This window comes from Ostrinia nubilalis, chromosome W, assembly GCF_963855985.1.
Source record: "Ostrinia nubilalis chromosome W, ilOstNubi1.1, whole genome shotgun sequence".
NCBI classification, from domain to species: Eukaryota; Metazoa; Arthropoda; class Insecta; order Lepidoptera; family Crambidae; genus Ostrinia; species Ostrinia nubilalis.
The window spans coordinates 4,217,582-4,238,933 of NC_087118.1; the positions used below are offsets into that span (position 1 = coordinate 4,217,582).

Sequence of the window (21,352 nt, forward strand, 5' to 3'; positions counted from 1 at the left end):
TTCAATAGGCTTCGCAAAGTTACGAATCCTAACGTCTTCAGAATGTCACTATGACTACTTATCGTATATTTAGTCACCAGAACAGATACAACTGAGGAAAGAAAAAAAATCCATGTATGAAAGCATACCAAACATTTTATCAGCGGAGGTACTAACGGCTTGCCCAGTTTTTCTCAAGTAGTATTTATTTAAGCATTTGGCTCCTAGTCTATAAAATTATGGCCAAGGAAGTTTCCAAAGTACTCCATTGGAGTCTGTACTGTGGTATATTTACATTGTTTTATATTTGAATGTGTGCGGGTATCGGAACAATAAATCAGTGCTTAACCAACTTGGGCGTGTTTTACTTCATGGTGGCAGCGGTGCGTAAATCTTTAAAATTTTATAAATCTTTAGTAATTTTGTGCAAACCGTGTCGTATTTAATACTTAAGACACTATCAAGTAATATTTATCATGGAACACGCGCGTCCTCCAGCGGAATGAGGATCAGTACTGTTGTAGAAAATTCAATAAAACTAGTATCTACGTTAATCTTTAAGACATAAGAAAGATATATCTTTTTGAATTATCCAAATCGGACCATTACTTACGAAGATATTAAGTAATAAACATAGGCCGTTTTTGCCGCTAAAAGTCAACGTACGCAGGGCCGCGTGACGTCACTATATCCGAATCGAGCGCAGCCGGCGTACTATTGGGATGGAAAATATTTTTTTCCAGCTAAACTATCAGTTTTAGAAAAAAACTTTTAATAACATTTATTCATCAAAATAAAGTAACCTATCGACCAGTAATTTTTAAAAATAAAAATTGTGAAAAATAAGTATCGCTATGTCCAAAAACCACATTTTCATAGGATTCGATGCAATGCGGAGACGCGGTTGGGGTGAGTGTAACTTAATGATTGTTTGTATTGAACATAATAATACATAATATGATGCTAATACCCAGTTTCTGGCCTGGGGGGGGGGATAAGTCATACCCAGCTTATAGCCTGGGGGGAGGGGCAAGCCTTACCCAGCTTCTGGCCTTGGTGGGGGGGGGGGGGGGAAGAGGCAAGTCATACCCAGTTTCTGGCCTGGGGGGGGGGGGTAGGTCATACCGCTTCTGGCCGAGGGGGAGTCATACCTAGCTTATGCTTATGGACTGGGGGAAGGCGCTAGCCTTACCCAGCTTCTGGCCAGGGGGGGGGTCAAGTCATAACCAGTTTCTATGGGCTGGGGGGAGGGGCTAGCCTTACCCAGTTTCTGGCCTGTGGGGGGGGGGGTATGTAATACCCATCTTCTGGCCGAGGGGGAGTCATACCCAGCTTATGCTTATGGGCTGGGGGGGGGGGGGTAGCCTTACCCAGCTTCTAGCCTGGGGGGAGGGGGGGGGGGGTCAAGTCATACCCAGTTTCTGGCATTTGTGGCATGGAGCTGTCATACCCAGCTTCTGGCCGAAGGGGAGTCATATCCAGCTTATGCTTATGGCCTGGGGGAAGGGGCAAGCCTTACCCAGCTTCTGGCCTGGGGGAGGGGGAGGGGTCAAGTCATACCCAGTTTCGGGCCTGGGGGGGGGGGGGGGGTAAATCACACCCAACTTCTGGCCGAGGGGGAAGTCATGCCCAGCTTATGACCTGGGGAGAGGAGGGGGGCGGGGGAGTCATACCCAGCTTCTAGGCTAAGATTAAATAGATTTCCAGGAGGGAGCAGCTGTCCTTTCCTGCAGCAGCTGGCCCCCGCCCATGGGAACGGCGAATAGATAGGTAGGTACGTAGGTTTAACTCAGAAAAACTAAATAACAGGTAGGTATTGCGTGTACATCGAAATGATCTTCATAGCAATGTCTTGTATCCTAGGCAGAGTGTATCTGCCTCAGCTATACCTTATTGTTAGAAGTAAATAAATTAATACTTATACATTTTTATATTTTACTTGGAAGAAGATATGACTCTAACAACACTTATGAACACTTTATTTGAATAAATCGCCAAATGTACCACCGCGGAGACCCCAATCGCGTCTCTGCGTTCCATTGAATCGAATGAGCGTATGGATTTTTTGCGTTATTTTTCACAATTTCTATTTTTAAAAATTACCTATCGATAGCTTACTTTATTCTGATGAATAAATGTCATTACAAGTTTTTCTCTAAAACTGATAGTTTGGCTAGAAAAAAATATTTTCTATCCACGCAGTACGCCGGCAGCGTTCGGATCGGATATAGTGACGTCATCGTCCCCGCGCCGGGCGGTCAGTGAACTTTTTTAGTAATTTGGCCATAACTTCATGAATTTTTGTCGTAGAACAAAAATTTTTGGACTGTGTATTAAGGATTTCTTAGCCCTATAAATCTGCATTCACAGCTAAAAATCGAAATGATCCTCATTATCTCTCGAAGGCGGCCCGGCCGCGCGGGCCGAGTCGTGGCGTCAATGGCGGAAACTGTTCGAGGTATTCATAAAGGCCTCTGGAGTGAGCAAGGAGCCTAAAGAGATTCAGGCTAGTTTGTTGGTTAACCTCATTGGATCAGCGGGTTACGAGGTGTACACCACTTTTACATTTGGAGAAGGAGAAACGGAAGACGATATTGATTGTGTATTGAAGAAATTCGATAATTATTTTGGTACGAAAACAAACATCACTGTCACGAGATACAAGTTTTTCTCGCGCAACCAGGAAGATGGTGAGAATATAGATAGATATGTAACGGCTTTGCGGTTGCTGAGTAAACAGTGCGAGTTTGGCGATTTGCAAGAAAGTTTACTGCGTGACAGAATCGTTTGTGGAATCATAAATAACACGGTCAGGGATCGTTTACTACGCACGGACGAATTATCGTTATCAAAGGCTATTCAAATATGTCAAGCGGCTGAAATATCGCAAGAAGAAAGAGTGTGCATTGATGGTAAATCGACGGAGGAAATTATGGTGAATGCTACTTCAGAACGCGGTACAAGACGGGTCGCGAGCGGCCGGGGCGGGCGCAGCTGGCGCGGCGGCCGCGGCGGTCACGGCGCCTACGGGTCCCGCGCAGCGACGGCGGCGGGCGGCCGCGCCGCTTGCGCGAGCTGTGGCAGCGCGCGATGCGCTGGTGAAGATCGCTGCCCGGCCAAAAGTGCGTTGTGTTTTGTATGTGATAAAAATGGTCATTTTTCACGGGTGTGTCCAGAAAAGAAGAGGATGCGTAAAGTGTTAAATTTAAGTGTAGATTCGGCGAACAGTGACTGTGAGGACGATATGTTTTACATTGACACAATTAAGGAGGACAAAAAACTGAGTAAGTCATCGAAAGAGTGGTTTGAATATATAAAATGCCAAGGTAAACAAATATTGTTAAAAATAGATACAGGTTCAATGATAAATGTTATTTCTAAAGAAAATTTTCTGTGCCTCGGTTATTCTATTGAACAACTTAAACCGTTCTCTAAGCGAGTGCACTCTTTTACAGGTAATCGATTGCCTATTATGGGTGTTGTTGATTTGAACATATTTTATCGTAATCAACCTTATAATTTACCTTTTGTTGTTGCCAATTTTAACTGTCAAAATATTCTAGGATTGGAAGGATGTATTAATTCTATTAATCTCGATAATTATTCTAATTTATTTGAGGGACTTGGAAAGTTGCCAGGTAAATATTCTATTGTTATTGACAAAAATGTACAGCCGGTAATCTCACCTACGAGGAAAATACCATTGGGCCTTAAAGATAAATTATTGATAGAATTAAGGAGAATGGAAAGCATTGGGGTGGTAAGAAAAGTGACACATCCGACTGATTGGGTAAACGCAATTGTTTTGGTGGCTAAAAAGGATGGTAGCATTCGTGTATGTTTGGACCCTAGACCTTTGAACCGAGCGGTGCGCCGCGCGCGGTACCCGCTGCCGACGGTGCCGGAGCTGGCCGCGAGGCTGCGCGGCGCCTGCGTGTTCAGCGTGCTGGACGCGCGCTGTGGGTTCTGGATGGTGCAGATCGATGACGCCAGCGCAGACCTGTGTACCTTCAGTACACCCTTCGGACGTTACCAGTTCTTGCGCTTACCGTACGGTATAAGTTGTGCCCCGGAAGTTTTTCATGCCAAGCTCAGACAACACTTGGAGGACCTGGAGGGCGTAAAGACAAAGATAAAGATATTTATTTACACAAACATGTGTGAAAACATATTACAAAGCAACATGATTTGGTCTTACAGTTTTAACAGGTGATAGGTACAACATGTTTTACCAAGATATTGGCATGTAAATGATATGTCAAGTAAGAATGTCAATAATACATTAAAATTCATAATAACAATAGGTACATCTGAGAATCGTGAGGCGTAGTGTTAAGTCTATTAAATAACATAAATAAATAAATAAAGTACATAATTAAATTCATAGATATAATATACAATAATAATAAACATAATGTTTGTAATAGAAAATAATTTTACAAATTGTACGTACACCACATTAGTTAAGTTCAAAAGGTTGCCAATAGATGGCGCTGTGCTTCTTTAGATCGCGCAAGCGTTGTGTTTTTTCCGAACTACTTATACCTTTCTTACAAACATTAAATCGCCTCCGTTCTGAGATTGGAGTTTTATTTGAATTTCAACTCAAGGATTTTGGGATCCTGTACCGATATCGTACAAGGTCCTACGAGCCGAAGGACGGTTTTTGAGTGAACGCACAAGTCTTCCCTTGGAAATTGTATGCAAAGTATTAAGTGCCTAGTGAAGTGATCCAATGTATGGAGTCTCGAGCACCGCTGCCGCGCTGTACTACCTGGAAGCTGCCCCTACCGTACCGTGCTGTGCGAGCAACCATCGCCGGCGCTGGGAACTGGATGAGCGAGCAAGGAGCAGTAGCCGTAATCAGTGATAAGTAAAGTGCAAGTGAAACCGTGAGTACATTTACGTGTTACAAAGTGTTAAGTAAAGTAACTTGAACTTAGAAAAAATCAGTAGATCTTGGACTTAGAATAATTCGCTTAAAAGTGACGAGACGGGGAATCCACGCCGGTTTTCATAGCGATTGCAAGCTTCAAAAGACTTAGAAAATTTACGCAAAAATTGGACCGGACTTAGAATTTTTAACTCGACGTCTCAGTCACACCCCAACATCTGCACTTCGAGTTACAATCACTTCACTAGGATTCCAACCAGAGATAACTTTATTTAATTTTCATAATGGATAAAGCTTTGCGTGTATTGATAGATTTAAAATCACAGATTGAGAAAGGATTTACCAACTATAAAAAGTCACCTAAAGATCGGATAACTGAGAACTACATTAGGGCGAGATTGGATATTCTAGATAAGCAGTATCAAGACTTTATAAAGAAACATGAAAAGCTAGTTGCAGAATTTACTACTGAAGATTTAAGTAAATCAAGTTACATACAGGATGATGCATTCGATAACGTTTTCGAGACATTTTTAGCTTATAAGGTTGAACTTCAGAATGTACTTTCAAAATTCGAGTCTAACAATGTTTCACCCGACAATAAAAATAATGATGGCCCTAAGGGGGAGTCTGTCTTACAATTACCTAAGATTCAGCTGCCCACTTTCAGCGGAAAGTACGTTGAATGGACGTCGTTTCGCGATTTGTTCACTTCCCTCGTACATAACAACGCGTCACTTGACGACGTTCAGAAATTGCATTATTTAAAGACACAATTGTCAGGTGAAGCAGATCAGCTCATACGCCATGTACCAATTACGCAGAATAACTATGTTAAATGTTGGAATATGTTAACAGATCGATATAATAACAAAAGATACATATCTTTTTGCATTCTGAAACGTCTGTTCAGTCAACGTAATATTGTACAAGAGTCTTCTAGCGCCCTTAAAGAATTGGTGCAGTCCTGTTGTCCCCCCTGCTTGGCCCCCCTGGGGGAGCCAACAGGATTTCGAAATCCTGTTGTCCCCCCTGGCTAGGGGAGACAACAGGACTGGATTTTCAATCAATGATTTGAGGACTGTTGTCCCCCCTGGCAAACATTGAGTATTTAGAAGCCATATATTTTTATAACTTTTAAGATGAACTGAAAATTGAGTACCTAACTGAATGCCATACTTATTGCCAACCTAAATACCTAAACGTATGTCAAATAATTAACATTTTGTTAACGAAAAAAATATAAGTTGTTGGTACCCGTACTATTTCTGACTATTCCAAAATCTGTTTTACTTGCTTTTAACAAATCTTTATGAATTATCCCTACTAAATAATATTAAGTAAATGCGAAAAACTTTATCTGTCTGTCTGTTACGAATTCACGCCTAAACCATTGAACCGATTTCGATATTTGGTAGAGATAGTTTTGAGTCCGGGTTTTATGCCAGTTTTTGAAACAGGAAGGCGCTCTTATATTTTTTTCTGTGACAGACAAAATTTTACGCAGACAAAGCCGTGGGCAAAAGCTAAGTTAAAGGTATGCTATTCTCATGTATAAAAAATATTATCTTCTGTAAAGTTTACTAAAAATCCTTTTAATAGTTTTTAAATACGTGAAAGAGTATCAAACATCCATACTCACAAACTTTGACATTTATAATATTAGTAGGTAGGACGCTAAAACTGCATAATTTTAAATTAATCACAATATTCAATACTTGCTCAGTGATTCAACTAGCGGCCGCCCGCGACTTCGTATGCGTGGAGTCCGTTTTACCGCCTTATGTGTGGAATTTCGTAAAATCCTATTGTATCCTTCGTATTATTTCATATCCTTAAATAAATAGTTAAATAAAATCCGTTCTTGGCAGATGTCTACACTCTATAAGGAACCTACCTGCCAAATTTCAAGTTTGTAGGTGTCAGTATCGGCACCAACACCTTATTTTTTTCGTTATCAAAATGGTAATTATTATTTAACAAACGGTTAGGTATTCAGTTTGGCAATTTGGCATTCAGTCAAGTACTTCAGTATTTCAAAAATGATGTTATAAAAATATATGGCTTTTAAATCATGTTTGCCAGGGGGGACAACAGTCCTCAAATCATTGATTAAAAATCTAGTCCTGTTGTCTCCCCTAGCCAGGGGGGCCAAGCAGGGGGGACAACAGGACTGCACCAAAGAATTGTTAGATGTAACTACCGATTGTTTGCATGAATTAACAAATTTAGGTATCGACGTCACTTCCTGGGACGTTATTGTAATATACGTTGTAAGTATGAAGTTGGACGCCGAGTCGCGCAAGCAATGGGAGTTGCAGGTTAGTAGCACTTCCAATGATTTACCTACACTAACCCAATTTAAAGATTTCTTAGGTACTCGTTTTCGCGCTTTAGAGTTTGTTGAACCTAAAACCAAACCCAAGGCCACTCCTAATGTGGTTTCTAACCCGAAAGCTTTGCATACAACCACAAATATTTCATGCCCACATTGTTCTGAAGAACACAAGTTGTATAATTGCAAGAAGTTTGCTAATGAGGATGTTGATAAACGTCGTAGCATTACCAACTCGTTGGGGCTATGTTTCAACTGCCTCGGATATAACCATTCGAGCAAGGTTTGTCGCTCGTTCACCAAATGCCGTATTTGCAAACGCAAACACCACAGCCTATTGCATCCCAAAAGCCAATCCGACACAACCACGACTACATTAACTGCTGACCACAGCGCTGCCGATGTTGTGTCGAATAGCGAGGCCGTCACTAATATTGCCGCCCATTTTTCTAAGGGTACTACAGTCCACCAACAAGTTTTATTAGCAACAGCCCTTATTAAGGCTGAATCGAAAGATGGGTCGTCTCAAGTTTTGAGAGCGCTGTTGGATCAGGGGTCGCAGGCCTCATTTATATCAGAAGCTGCCGTTCAATTGCTGCGGCTGAAAAAGACATCTACTAAAAGCGCCATATCAGGTTTAGGTGGGGGACAAGGTCGTCCATTTGCGACGACAACGTGACATCTTCTGTGTTAATCTAATTGAAGATGTCACACTGTCGTCGCAAATGGACGAGGTGATCTTACCTCTAAATATACGGTAATGCTCAACATTCAGTCCCGTTGTGACCCTACCTTTTCTATTCAGGTCAGAGCCCATGTACTCGGTACTCTTACGTCAGTTTTACCTGAAAGGAAATTTGCTTTAGTAGATTGGCCTGAGATCGCTAATATTGAATTAGCTGACCCGAACTTTAATTCCCCAAACAAAATTGACGTTTTGTTAGGAGCCGAGACTTATTGTCATATTTTAAAGGAGGGACTAATTAAAGCCCCGCAAGGCACGCCTATTGCCCAAGACACTTACCTCGGATGGATCCTCTCCGGAACAATTGAAGATTTGCGTAAGGAGTGTCATCACAATGTTATTGTCAGCATGCACACACAAGTTGAAGAAAATGACTTGCTGAAACGAATATGGGAGCTAGAACCAGAACCAGTTTCCCTCAAGAAGCGTCTAACGCAAGAAGAACAGGCTTGTGAAGACTACTACGATGCTACCACTCGAAGAGATGAGTCTGGCCGATACGTTGTGAATCTTCCTTTCCGATGCGCGGATCCTCCATGTAAGTATGGAAACTCGAAGAACATTGCCATGAAGAGACTTCAAGGTCTTGAACGGAAGTTCTTGAAACACCCTGAAATTAAAAAACAATACACAGAGGTGATTAATGAGTACTTGACACTTGGGCACATGGAAAAGATCACAGATGAAACTCAAAGAAACAAACCTGATGCGGTATATCTGCCACATCATGCGGTGATTAGGGAGGATAAGAGCACTACCAAGTTGAGGGTGGTTTTTGATGCATCGTGCAAGGGAACGAACGGCTTTTCCTTGAACGATACCTTAATGGTAGGACCCACACTGCAAGCAGATTTACGACACATTATCATGAAGTGGCGCGTTCATCCTATATGCCTGTCTGCTGATGTTATTAAAATGTTCAGACAGGTAAGAGTTTCTGAAGAACACGTCGATTTTCAACGAATTGTGTGGAGAGAAAGACCGGAAGAGGAGATTGAAGATTATCGCATTTTGGTTGTGTCGTTTGGTACCGGTTGTGCACCTTACTTAGCGGTCAAAACAATGCAAAGAATTGCTTGTGATGAAGGTCATAAATATCCATTGGCCGCTGAGAGGATAAAATCAGATGTGTACATCGATGATGTCATGACAGGGTGTCAATCGGAAGCCGAAGCAATCGAAGTCTACAAGCAGTTAAACCAACTCCTAGCAAAGGGTGGTTTCAAATTGCAGAAATGGACAAGCAATTCTAACAAACTCTTAGAAGTTTTTAAAGAAGATACAGGAAGAGATGTAGAGATAAAGCAAGATCAAGTAACGAAAGTTTTAGGACTTACCTGGAACAGAACTACTGATGAATTTGATTACTCGGTGAAGCTGCCTCCGCGCGCCGCCACGTCCGCACCTGAAACAAAAAGAAAAATTATTTCCGAGATTTCACGTCTGTTTGACCCACTAGGTTGGATTGCACCATGCATAATTACCTCAAAGGTTTTCATTCAACGACTGTGGATCGCTGGAATGGGTTGGGATGATGAGCTGCCGCCGGAGCTTCTGAAACAGTGGGAATCATATCGCAGTGAATTAAACAAATTGATAAATTTTCACATACCGAGATGGGTTGACACCACGAATGACGCCAAGGTTGAACTACATGGATTCAGCGATGCTTCCAATATTGCTTACGCGGCCGTCATCTACATCCGTGTGATTGATCCAATCGGTAATGTTCAAACCCACTTAATTACTGCCAAGTCCAAAGTAGCACCGATAAAACAAGTATCCATTCCGCGACTCGAGTTGTGTGGTGCTGTCCTTGTGAGTAACTTGCTGGTTGAGGTAGCCGAAGTGCTGGGAGTACCGAAGTCTCGCCTACATGCGTGGACTGACTCTACAGTGGTGTTGGCATGGCTAAACGATCACCCAAGTCGATGGAAGACGTTTGTAGCCAACCGCACGTCGGAAATCCTCGGTCTTCTGGACAATTCACAGTGGTCTCATGTACAATCAAAGGACAACCCCGCCGATATTGCGTCGCGAGGCACTACTCCAACTGAGCTTTTACATAATCCTCTTTGGCTACAAGGACCAAGTTGGTTACGCGGCGAATCTTTGAATTACGGCAGACCTAGCTCTATAAACCACAACGACGAAGAAAAAGTAGTCCGCGTTCATGCGACGGCGATAACTCCCGAAGATGAAGATAATTGGTTGTGGGACAGATTTTCTTCGTTACGAAAGCTGGTCAGAGTAGTCGCTCTTTGCAAAAGGTTCATAAAAAGATGTCGCGAGCCCAAACTCAAGTTGTTACCTTACATTTCTGTGTCCGAAATAAAGGAGTCTCTACAGCTATGCATTCTGAAATGTCAAAAAACCTGGTTCCAAGATGACCTTCGAACTCTCCATTCAAAGGAAAAGGTTAGCAAGAGTAGTCCCCTTTCTTCGCTGTCGCCGTTTCTTGACGACGACGGAATTTTAAGAGTTGGTGGGAGAATTCGTCATTCCGAATTACCACCTGAAAGCAAGCACCCTATTGTTGTCCCAAATAAATCAAGGCTAGCTAAATTGTTAGTGGCTGATGCTCACGAACGAACGTTTCACGGCGGGCAACAATTGATGCTCCGGTTCTTACAGACTAAATATTGGATATTGAGGGTCAAAGGTTTAATAAGATCACACATTCACAACTGTGTTCCTTGTATCCGTTACGCAGGAGCTTCTCGAAATGCGTTAATGGGAGAGCTACCTTCTTGTCAAGTTACACCTAGTAAACCGTTTTTAAATGCAGGTGTCGACTTCGCAGGCCCCATAAACATTCGATTTTCCAAGGGGCGAGGACAAAAATCATACAAGGGGTACATCTGTTTATTCGTTTGTATGGCCACCCGCGCCGTACACATCGAAGCCGTCTCGGATTTGACGTCAGCAGGGTTTCTCGCCGCCTTCAAAAGGTTTGTCGCCAGACGTGGCCATTGTAGCCACCTCTGGAGCGACAATGGCACGAATTTTGTGGGTGCTTCTCGCGAACTGCGTTGTCTGTTCAGGGATGAGAGGAGTCGAGTCGCTTGTGAAATAGCCGATGCTCTAGCAAACAATAACACTGACTGGCATTTCATCCCTCCTCATTCTCCAAATTTTGGAGGGTTATGGGAGGCAGGGATCAAAAGCGTAAAACACCATTTTAAACGCGTGATAGGAGATAGCACTCTCACTTTTGAAGAGATATGCACAGTATTAAGTCAAATAGAAGCGTGTCTTAATTCGAGACCGCTGTCTAAGGCCAGTTCTGAACCAGATGTAGCTCCGCTTACACCTGGTCATTTTCTGGTTGGGCAACCTCTTGTATTGCCCCCAGATTACAACTTTGAACAACATGTTCATCTCAGTACTTTAAGGCGCTGGCAGTTGACGCAAAGGATGGTGCAATGCTTCTGGCGACGGTGGTCGGCTGAATACCTGACAAACTTTTTTCAACGACATAAGTGGTCAGTACGCACACCAGGATTTAAATTAGGAGATGTAGTCCTGATTAAAGAAGATAATTTACCTCCGGCTAGGTGGTTGTATGGAAAGATTGTCGAATTGCACCCGGGTAGAGACAACATTACACGCGTGGTCTCACTTCGTTGTAAAAACTCCGTCATCAAGCGTCCAACTTCAAAGTTGTGTCTTTTACCTACAGCTGATTGTTAAATCTATTTAGATAGATACTTAGAATGTCGATTTTATTGTGTTACTTTGTCCATACTTATTCCGTAGCCAAAGAAAAATGTATTGTTAAAATTTTTGAAATGTTGCTAATGATTTCAATTCATTTTAGATGTTTACCATGAGCCTATTTAAAATGTTAAATTTTGAAATTTGTAACTTACTATTCTCATGGTGGGCGGATTGTAAAGACTAGTCTTTGGTGGGCGGAATGTTAAGTCTATTAAATAACATAAATAAATAAATAAAGTACATAATTAAATTCATAGATATAATATACAATAATAATAAACATAATGTTTGTAATAGAAAATAATTTTACAAATTGTACGTACACCACATTAGTTAAGTTCAAAAGGTTGCCAATAGATGGCGCTGTGCTTCTTTAGATCGCGCAAGCGTTGTGTTTTTTCCGAACTACTTATACCTTTCTTACAAACATTAAATCGCCTCCGTTCTGAGATTGGAGTTTTATTTGAATTTCAACTCAAGGATTTTGGGATCCTGTACCGATATCGTACACGTAGAATCGTTCATTGATGACGTCATAGTTTGGGGGCGTACCAGGTCTGAGCACGACAGTAGGTTAGAGGCTCTGTTGCAGCGCGCGTTGACTGTAGGTATTAAGTTTAATCGTGATAAATGCAAGTTTGGGGTTTCTGAAATAACATACCTAGGACACAAATTTGATATTGATGGAATGAGAGCGGATGATTCAAAAATCAAGGCTATATTGGACATGCCTTATCCGTCAGATAAAAAATCATTAGAACGATTTTTAGGGATGGTTAATTATCTATCGAAATTTATACCTCAATAATCTGAATCCGTCAATGTGTTACGATGCTTGTTAAAAAAAGACGCGGAGTGGCTTTGGGAGGCGCATCATTGCAAAGCGGTCGACTCCCTAAAGAAAAAGCTATCTGATGCACCGGTCCTGGCGTTGTACTCGCCGACGGAGGCCGTGGTGCTGTCCGTGGACGCCAGCAGCGTAGCGCTGGGCGCCGTGCTGCTGCAGGCCGGCCGCCCCGTGGAGTTCGCGTCGCTCACGCTCACAGACACGCAGACCAGGTATGCACAAATAGAGAAGGAGATGCTTGCTATCGTCTTTGCTGTGGAGCGCTTCAGGCAGTACATATACGGTAGGTCTGATGTTACAGTACAAAGTGACCACAAACCATTGGAAACTTTGTTTACTAAACCCTTAACCTCTGTGCCAACCCGTTTACAACGGATGATGATGAGAGTGCAGGGATTTGATTTTAAAGTCACTTAAACACCTGGGAAGTTTATGTACATTGCGGACACTTTATCGCGGGCTCCTCTAAGTGAAGTGATGTGTGAACGCGTCTCTGAAGAAACGGATATTCAGACGTGTTTTGTAATTGAAAATGTGTCGTTTAGTGACGTTAAATTACAACTAATAAGATCGGAACAAGACATCGATTGTCAGCGTCTCATTAAATACATACTTAACGGGTGGCCAAAACATAGGCGCGATGTAAATCACAAAATTAGTGTTTTTTGGTCATACAAGGATGAACTTCACTACGTAGACGGTATAATCTTTAAAGGGAATTGCATATTTATTCCGCGTCAGTTGCGGTCGGAGATGCTCCGCCGGGTGCACGAGGGCCACCTGGGCATCGAGCGCTGCAAGCGGCGCGCGCGCGAGGTGATGTTCTGGCCGGGGCTGGCGGGCGCCGTGGAGCGCGCCGTGCGGGGCTGCGCGGCGTGCGCGCTGCACGCGCCGCGGCCCCGCCGCCAGCCGCTCGAGCCGCACGCGGTGCCGGCGCTGCCTTGGCACAAGCTGGCCTCCGATATATTTGAGTACAAAAGAAAGAGGTACATTATTCTCGTAGATTATTTTTCCAATTTCGTTGAAGTACAAGAATTGACGGGAATGAGTAGTAAGCAAGTTATAAATTTTATGACGTCACAGTTCGCCCGACACGGTATACCGGCTGAGTTAGTTACAGACAATGGACCGGCGTACGGTTCGAACGAATTTAAACAGTTTTTGAAGGAATGGGAAGTGCGTCATGTCACATCGACGCCTTATTATTCACAGTCGAACGGCAAAAGCGAGAGAACTGTTCAAACTGTAAAAAATATGTTAAAAAAGTGCATAGATTCAGGTCACGATTTTAATTTCAGTTTATTAAATTATAGGGCGACACCTAGAAACGGGTTAGATTCGCCGGCGCAAATGCTTATGGGTAGGCGTTTAACCCTTTCACGCATATGGGACACATTTGTCCCCGCATAGTTTTTACGATTTACAGTAATACTAGTTAAGTTAAACCCTTTGTAGTTTAATATTCTTAAATTTTATTATTATATTTTATGTTTATGCTCTATAAATAATGAAAAACGCGATTCTTTGTGTAAAAAAATACTGGCACAAAATGTGAAAAAAAAGTTCGTTAGTCGTCAAAATTAAAAAATAATTTAATATTACTTAGCAGCTTTTTGGCCATTATTTTTCTGCCGATTTACATTCACTAATAAGTATAATTATCATTTTATTACATATTTTCGATTTTCTTCGTATGCATAATGAATATTATGTAAAAATCTGTATTGGGACACCGGTGTCCCTATGTGCGTCAAAGGCAACTTGGTTCTTACTAAGGATATTGTTTGCCTCGTTATAATTTGTATGTTTATATTGATGTTTTATTTATAATTCATACATCTTTTTTGTAAATAATTTGTCTTCAAATCGACTTGAAGGAATTCCACTCAGGAAAGACGAAATTTAGAAGTCATGATGACTGAAAATAGTGACAACGAGGATGGTTTCCTTCTTGATGAAAGGGTGTCTACTGCTGGACAGAGGCCTTCCTAAGGCTTCCCACAACGATCGTTCCTGTGCTGCTCGTATACATGAATGTAGGTATATAAGCAGCACAGGAACATGAGGCCTGCCACACTGCGTCTTCCTATCCGTGGGCACCACTCGAGAAATTTTCTGCCCAAACGGCCATCACTTCTGCGAGCTATGTGCCCTGGCCATTGCCGCGAAAGTTTGGTAATTATGCGAGCTATGTCTGTTACTTTGAGTCTCCTGCAGACTTCCTCATCATCCTTTGGGTTACTTTGAGCCTTCTCATAAGGCTCATAGTGAAGGAACACGTCTCCGTTCCGTGCGTCATTGCCGACAAGCCAACACACATTGGTCAAAGACTTTCAGTCAAAGGTCTTGAGACACTGCGGTATTTTGAATAAGATGTCGCGAAGCCTCTCGGATGCTGTCCCCCCAAGAAAGATTCAACGATTGTAGTCACGGCACGGCTGAGACCTTGGAAGACCTAGAATCAATGCTCTATGGCCTCAGTAGAGGCTCTCAATAAATGGGATTCAAAATAAACATGGACAGGACACAAAATTATGTCAAATATCCGTGTTACACGCACTCGTCTGAACGCTGGAGTATCTACACTCAAAGTTGTTCTTGAAACAAACAGTCTAGTTAGGTAGGTCTAACTTCAAGAAAGAGGTCTATGATGAGATGAGGATCAAAATATAAAAATACGTAAGATATTTTATGATGCTATCTATTTCAAATTTCTTATTATAAATATTAAAAATAAGCTTATTGATTAGATGTGTATTTTTAGTGTGATTTGTATTTATTTTGCAATAAAAGCGTCGAAGTATTTTATTTTCCATATATGAGGCAATGTATACCTTAACGCATATAGGGACATAATATGTGTCCCCGACTGAAAAACACTGAAATACATAGCACTTATATTTTCTGTACTACTTTTAGGTTAAATTAGACTAAAATAAATAGATATAACTAAAGAAAAAAATAATTTTATGGATTGGAATAGTTATAAGCGTGTAAGGGTTAAAAACTAAATCTTCTATATAAATATATAAAAGGAGAAACTGACTGACTGACTGACAGATCAACGCACAGCCTAAACGGCTAAACGTAGGCACTTGAAATTTGGAAGGGACGTAGTTTAGGTACCGTAGAGGTGCACTAAGAAAGGAATTCCCGAAATTACCACGGGAACGGGAATTAGCGGAAAAATCCTTTTGTATGAAAAATCTAAACCGCTTAAGTTAGATGCTTGAAATTTGGTGTGCAGGTACCTTAGTAAACTTAAAGCTTAGGTACAACAGGATATCGTAAAATTCCCACGGGAACGGGAGTTAGCGGGAAAAAACATATGTATGAAAAAATCTAAACTGCGTAAGATAGACGCTTGAAATGTGGCATGCAGGTACCTTAGTAAACTTAAAGCTTAGTTACAACAGGATATTGCAAAATTCCTACGGGAAGGGGAGTTAACCGCTGAAGATAGATGAAGGGGGTAAAACGGGATCCACGCGTACGAAGTCGCGGGCGGCCGCTAGCTATCATCTATCTATCTATATAAATAAAAATGAATTGATGTTCGTTAGTCTGATTATAACTCGAGAACGACTGGGCCGATTGAGCTGATTGTGGTTTTAAAATGTTTGTCGTAGTCCAGGTCTAAACGGTGAGTAAATACGCGCGCGATATTGTTTTTCTGTGACAGACAAAATTCCAAACGGGCGAAGCCGCGGGCGGAAAGCTAGTTACTTATAAAAACGGAATTGTTGACTGAGCCGGTAAATAACGAACGTAATTATAAATCTATGATGACACAAAAACAAAACACTAAATATCATTATGATAGATCGGCAAGGCCACTTGAAAACCTTTTCCTGGGTGATAATGTAACTTTAGTATGTAACGGTCAAAGGAAATTAGTAACGGTTGTTAGTTTTGCAGCTGAGCCGCGATCTTATATAGTCGAGGATGAGAACGGCAATAGATACCGGCGTACGCGCAGTCAGCTAATTCTGCGACTACCATCAAGGCAAGAAGCGCCGAGCAGTTTTATTCGCACCACTAAAAACACTACTCCCTTTTTAAATAATAATTCAATGGCTTTGCCAAGCATTCGTCGCAGGCGTAGGAAGGTATTAGGTGAAGAAATTAATCGTCAGCTGTCCAATAGTTCGCAGGAGTCACCGGGTGAGCCGAGCAGTGCGCAAGTCACTGTATCGGACAGCGAATGGCATAATACTAGCAGTGATGAGGCTACGTCGCCGTCTCCTCCTAAAGTACCCATAGAAAGGTCTAGGGAAAGAACTGCACGAATGCTTACAAATCTTATTTTTGGTACGTCAAATAAATAGTTACGGTGTTGAACCAAAAACATATGGTTGATTGTATGTATAGATTAACCCTTAACCACCTAGCACCTATTTCTGTCCTTTAACCACCTACGTGCGGTCACAGAGACCGCTAATAAATTATTGCGATTATTTTGGGATCTGTGATAAGAAATTAAAGTTCGATTAAATAAAATGCATGTCTATACCTATTTCCTTTATTTAAGCGTCACAAATTAGCAAAAGTAATATAAAAGTTTTATAAAAATGGAATAATATCTATGAAATAAGGAATATGGCACCAAAAATAACTGTACTAAGAAAATGAGATCTTTATTCTAAAATGCTTAAATTTTTCACTTCTTTTTCTTATTTCTAATAATTTAAATAAACTAAAAATAAAATCAAATAAAAAAACTAAACAAAAAATAAAAAGAATAACAAAATTGCAAAGCCTCAACTTATGCATTTTTTCGCGGCAGTAACAACTAATTTTTTGCGAACACTCCAAACAAATAGGTACTTTACACACGAAACATAGGTAAGCCGTGTTGCGTTTCTTTTTTGGATGATACGTAAAGCATGTTTTACGAACTTCAAGTCATCATCATCATCATTTTCGTCTTCGTCACCCTCAATTTCAGATTTAGATCCACTCTCTTCAGCCTGCTCTTGATCAACGCTTACATCATGTTTGACGTGGATGCAATCGTCGCCAGAAAGGTCATCTTCGTCCGAGATTTCTTGCTGAAGCCATCTCATAATATTTTCGTCATTTTTACTCATTTTGATTCTAAAACAGTAATAATAAAAAGTCACACAACCACCTACGTGCGGTCACAGAGACCGCTGGCGAATTTATTTTACTTACCCTGGCCAAACGCGTGCACGTACACACTCGCCGAGCACTAGCGCGACACCGAATGGTGTGTAGAAAAGGTACATGAACGCGCTTTGTCGCACGCCACTCACACGCGGAAACATTTGAATTTGAAAAATTGTTGCGGTCTCTGAGACCGCAGGTAGGTGGTTAAGGGTTAAGTTTATGTTATAGACTTTAGTATTTCATTTTATTACTAGCGGCCGCCCGCGACTTCGTGCGCGTGGATGTCGTTTAACCCCCCCTTCATCTATCTTACGCGGTTCAGATTTTTTCATACAAATGTTTTTTCCCGCTAACTCCCGTTCCCGTGAGAATTTTGCAATATCCTGTTGTAACTAAGGTTTAAGTTTACTAAGGTACCTGCATGCCAAATTTCAAGAGTCTATCTTACGCGGTTTAGATTTTTTCATACAAATGTTTTTTCCCGCTTACTCCCGTTCCCGTGGGAATTTTGCAATATCCTGTTGCAAATAAGCTTTAAGTTTATTAAGGTACCTGCATGCCAAATTTCAAGAGTCTATCTTACGCGGTTTAGATTTTTTCATACAAATGTTTTTTCCCACTAACTCCCGTTTACATGGGAATTTTGCAATATCCTGTTGTAACTAAGCTTTAAGTTTACTAAGGTACCTACATGCCAAATTTCAAGCGTCTAACTTAAGCGGTTTAGATTTTTCGTACAAAAGGATTTTCCCGCTAATTCCCGTTCCCGTGGGAATTCCTAAGTATCCTATAACCTGCCCAGGAGTATGAAGAATAATTGTACCAAGTTTCGTTAAAATCCGTCAAGTGGTTTTTGTTTCTATAAGGAACATACAGACAGACAGACAGACAGACAGACAGACAGACAGACAGACAAAAATTTTACTGATTGCATTTTTGTCATCAGTATCGATCACTAATCACCCCCTGATAGTTATTTTGAAAATATATTTCATGTACAGAATTGACCTCTCTACAGATTTATTATAAGTATAGATTACTAAGCTAAGTTGATGTTACTTATACGTAGTTATAACTATGTACATCATACCTATTTTTGTTTTAATATTTCTTAAACCTTAACCGATTGGTTTTTTTTTCTCATCCTGTAAGGGGAAGCATGTGGTATATTTACATTGTTTTATATTTGAATGTGTGCGGGTATCGGAATAATAAATCAGTGCTTAACCAACTTGGGCGTGTTTTACTTCATGTACAGTCGAATAGATTGATTATCTATCAATATCTTTCATTTATTTTACAGATATGCCCTTTGCCTACATATCCTAGCCCTTTTCTCTCTTCAATTGGCGTAATACATGGTAAAGTTACTTTTACGGAGGATTGAGCACTACTGGTACTCCATGATGGTTCTGCAGGCTCAGATCTAGCCAAATCATTGGATTGCTGGCATAAAATAAAGTCATTTCATACTACTTCCTTCTTTTGGTCTAAATGGCGCAGAAGATTTTTTTTTTTTTTTTTTTTTTATGTGATAGGAGGCAAACGAGCAGACGGATCACCTGATGGTAAGCAATTGCCGTCGCCCATGTACACCCGCAACATCAGTGAAGTCACAAGTGCGCTGCCAACCTTTTAAATCCCATTCCCCCCCAATTGGGCCTCCGGTATCCTCACTCACTCGGCGAAACACAGCGCAAGCGCTGCTTCACGCCGGTTTTTTGTGAGATAGCATTCGCCTGGATTTTTTTTATGTCTGAGTAATTTTCATCACATAATAAGCATAAGATAATGTTTTCTGATAATTAAACTGCTACATCAAAGAGTTAAATTGAAAAATGACTATTATTTGAATTAAATATTAAAAAAAACAATAGGCACGAGCGTGCCGTTTTTTCCCTTTAAAAATGAATTTAAACCGAACTGCTACGATAGTGCGTATTACATTTCAGTTAGTTTTATGTAAGCAATACTATAAATTATTTTAATGGTTTTTCATTTATTTATTAAAATACAATATTTACTTTATAATTAATAACATTTTAACAACAATACTAGCAAAATACTATTTTTTTATATACGTACCTCTCCGGGAGTTCGCGCCGAAAAATTCTGACATCTTTCACAATCGCTGTCCGGCGACCAACTGCCCGCAAGAGGGTCCTATATTTTTTTATAAAAAGTATCATAATACGCACGATCGCCGCGTACCGATTTCGTTCCGAAAAACAAAATTTTGCCAAGCAAATTTTTATTTTAAGTCAATGCGCACGCTTATTTAAGTCAGGTCTGAAAGGGGTATAGTTTGTAGTGACCGATTTACAAAGGGACATTCCAAAATATACACGAGCAGTTTCCTATGGGTGCGTTCTGGCCATGTATAGAACGGAAAGACGCTTCGCCGTTGGGAAGAGGCTGGGACTCTTGATTCCCACCACAGGCAGCATTATCAAAGAGCCACAACAGAAGAGGAGGATGCTGCCATCGTCGCTTCACACTCGGCAGATCCGTTTTTGAGCACAAGAACAACCTCATCTAATTATAGTGTGAGATTTTTTTATCTTAATAATTAAAAATCTTTGACTATAAAGTGTCCCCACATTTCCCCCACCACAGCTCCCACACACACATTCAACTGTGTAAAAACAAAGCGACTGAGAGTCTACGACAACATGTGCAACCGGCTTAAAAGTGCTGTGATTGGCCAGAAGGCATGCCTTATGGCCAATCAATGGCCGCGTGACGTGACGCACACTTTGAAAACGCTAGTGAGAGAACAAAGATAAAATGGAGTCGACAAGATATCGATACTTTAAATCGCTAGGGGGCAAGGCTCGAAACTGATTTCACAAAATGCTTATGTATGAAAACCTTTTTATTATTATACGTTATTATTAACTATTATCACGCATTTACTTTTTAATTATGGCGATCTGTGTACCGCATATGTTTATCAAAAATAATGCCTATATTAGGCTTTCAACTAGCTCTTATAGTAATTACATAGTTGACAGTTACTAATTACTTCTACTGTTATTATTTTTTTTTGTAAAATCTTATAATCGCAAGTAACACATCATTTTTTTTATTTTAAATTACAAAATAGAAAATTATAATTTACTTCTATTTATCGATAATAGGAAACCGCATTAGAACACGAGCACGGCACCATGTTACGACCGGCACATGCGGCCGTACTGTGTATTTTCACACGACAGTGGATATCGGATGAAATTAAATACATTGCGCAGTAGTTGAGCATGACATAAAGTGGTTGCTAACTAAATCGTCAATGTACAAGTGTGTTAGAATTTTTATCACCACTGATTTCGATATCGCAGTAACTGTTACGGCACTGAATTCGTTCGTAAAAATGTTTAGTTTTTTTTATTTATAAGCAAAATACCAATGTCACACAACATTAACTATAATAATAAAGAAATCGCAGTAAGGAACCATAGACTTGGCACGACTTTGTCTAGATTTCATTACTTTTTAGAGATAAACAAGCAGCTCCATCGAGACTTGGCTAGTTTTTTACAGAATGTTTTTGGTGGGATAGATGTTACTTGTTCTCTATTTATCAGATAACTTTCTATTCACACCTATTTTTTGTAATTTATTTATAAGGATATCATGAACCACGCAATCGAATGCCTTAGACATGTCTAGGAAAAGTCCTATACATTTAGTTTTAGTATT

At 40.7% G+C, this 21,352-nt stretch overlaps 1 protein-coding gene across 1 annotated transcript; it reads left to right on the forward strand.

Annotated features, from left to right (window-relative positions):
- The first annotated feature begins 8,301 nt into the window (after positions 1-8,301).
- LOC135086409 (uncharacterized) lies at positions 8,302-14,512 on the forward strand. Its single transcript, XM_063981139.1, has 4 exons — positions 8,302-11,269; positions 12,522-12,820; positions 13,262-13,506; positions 14,398-14,512. Exons 1-4 carry the CDS (start codon positions 8,302-8,304, stop codon positions 14,510-14,512), a joined length of 3,627 nt encoding a protein of 1,208 aa, XP_063837209.1.
- The last annotated feature ends 6,840 nt before the right edge of the window (positions 14,513-21,352 follow it).

Excerpts from the sequence above, each read along its gene's own strand:
- LOC135086409 (XM_063981139.1), top strand. The coding sequence starts at position 8,302 with ATGCACACACAAGTTGAAGAAAATGACTTGCTGAAACGAATATGGGAG. Across the intron at positions 11,270-12,521 it reads TGTAGCTCCGCTTACACCTG|ACGCGGAGTGGCTTTGGGAG; the intron begins GTCATTTTCTGG and ends TGTTAAAAAAAG. Across the intron at positions 12,821-13,261 it reads ACGGTAGGTCTGATGTTACA|TTGCGGTCGGAGATGCTCCG; the intron begins GTACAAAGTGAC and ends ATTCCGCGTCAG.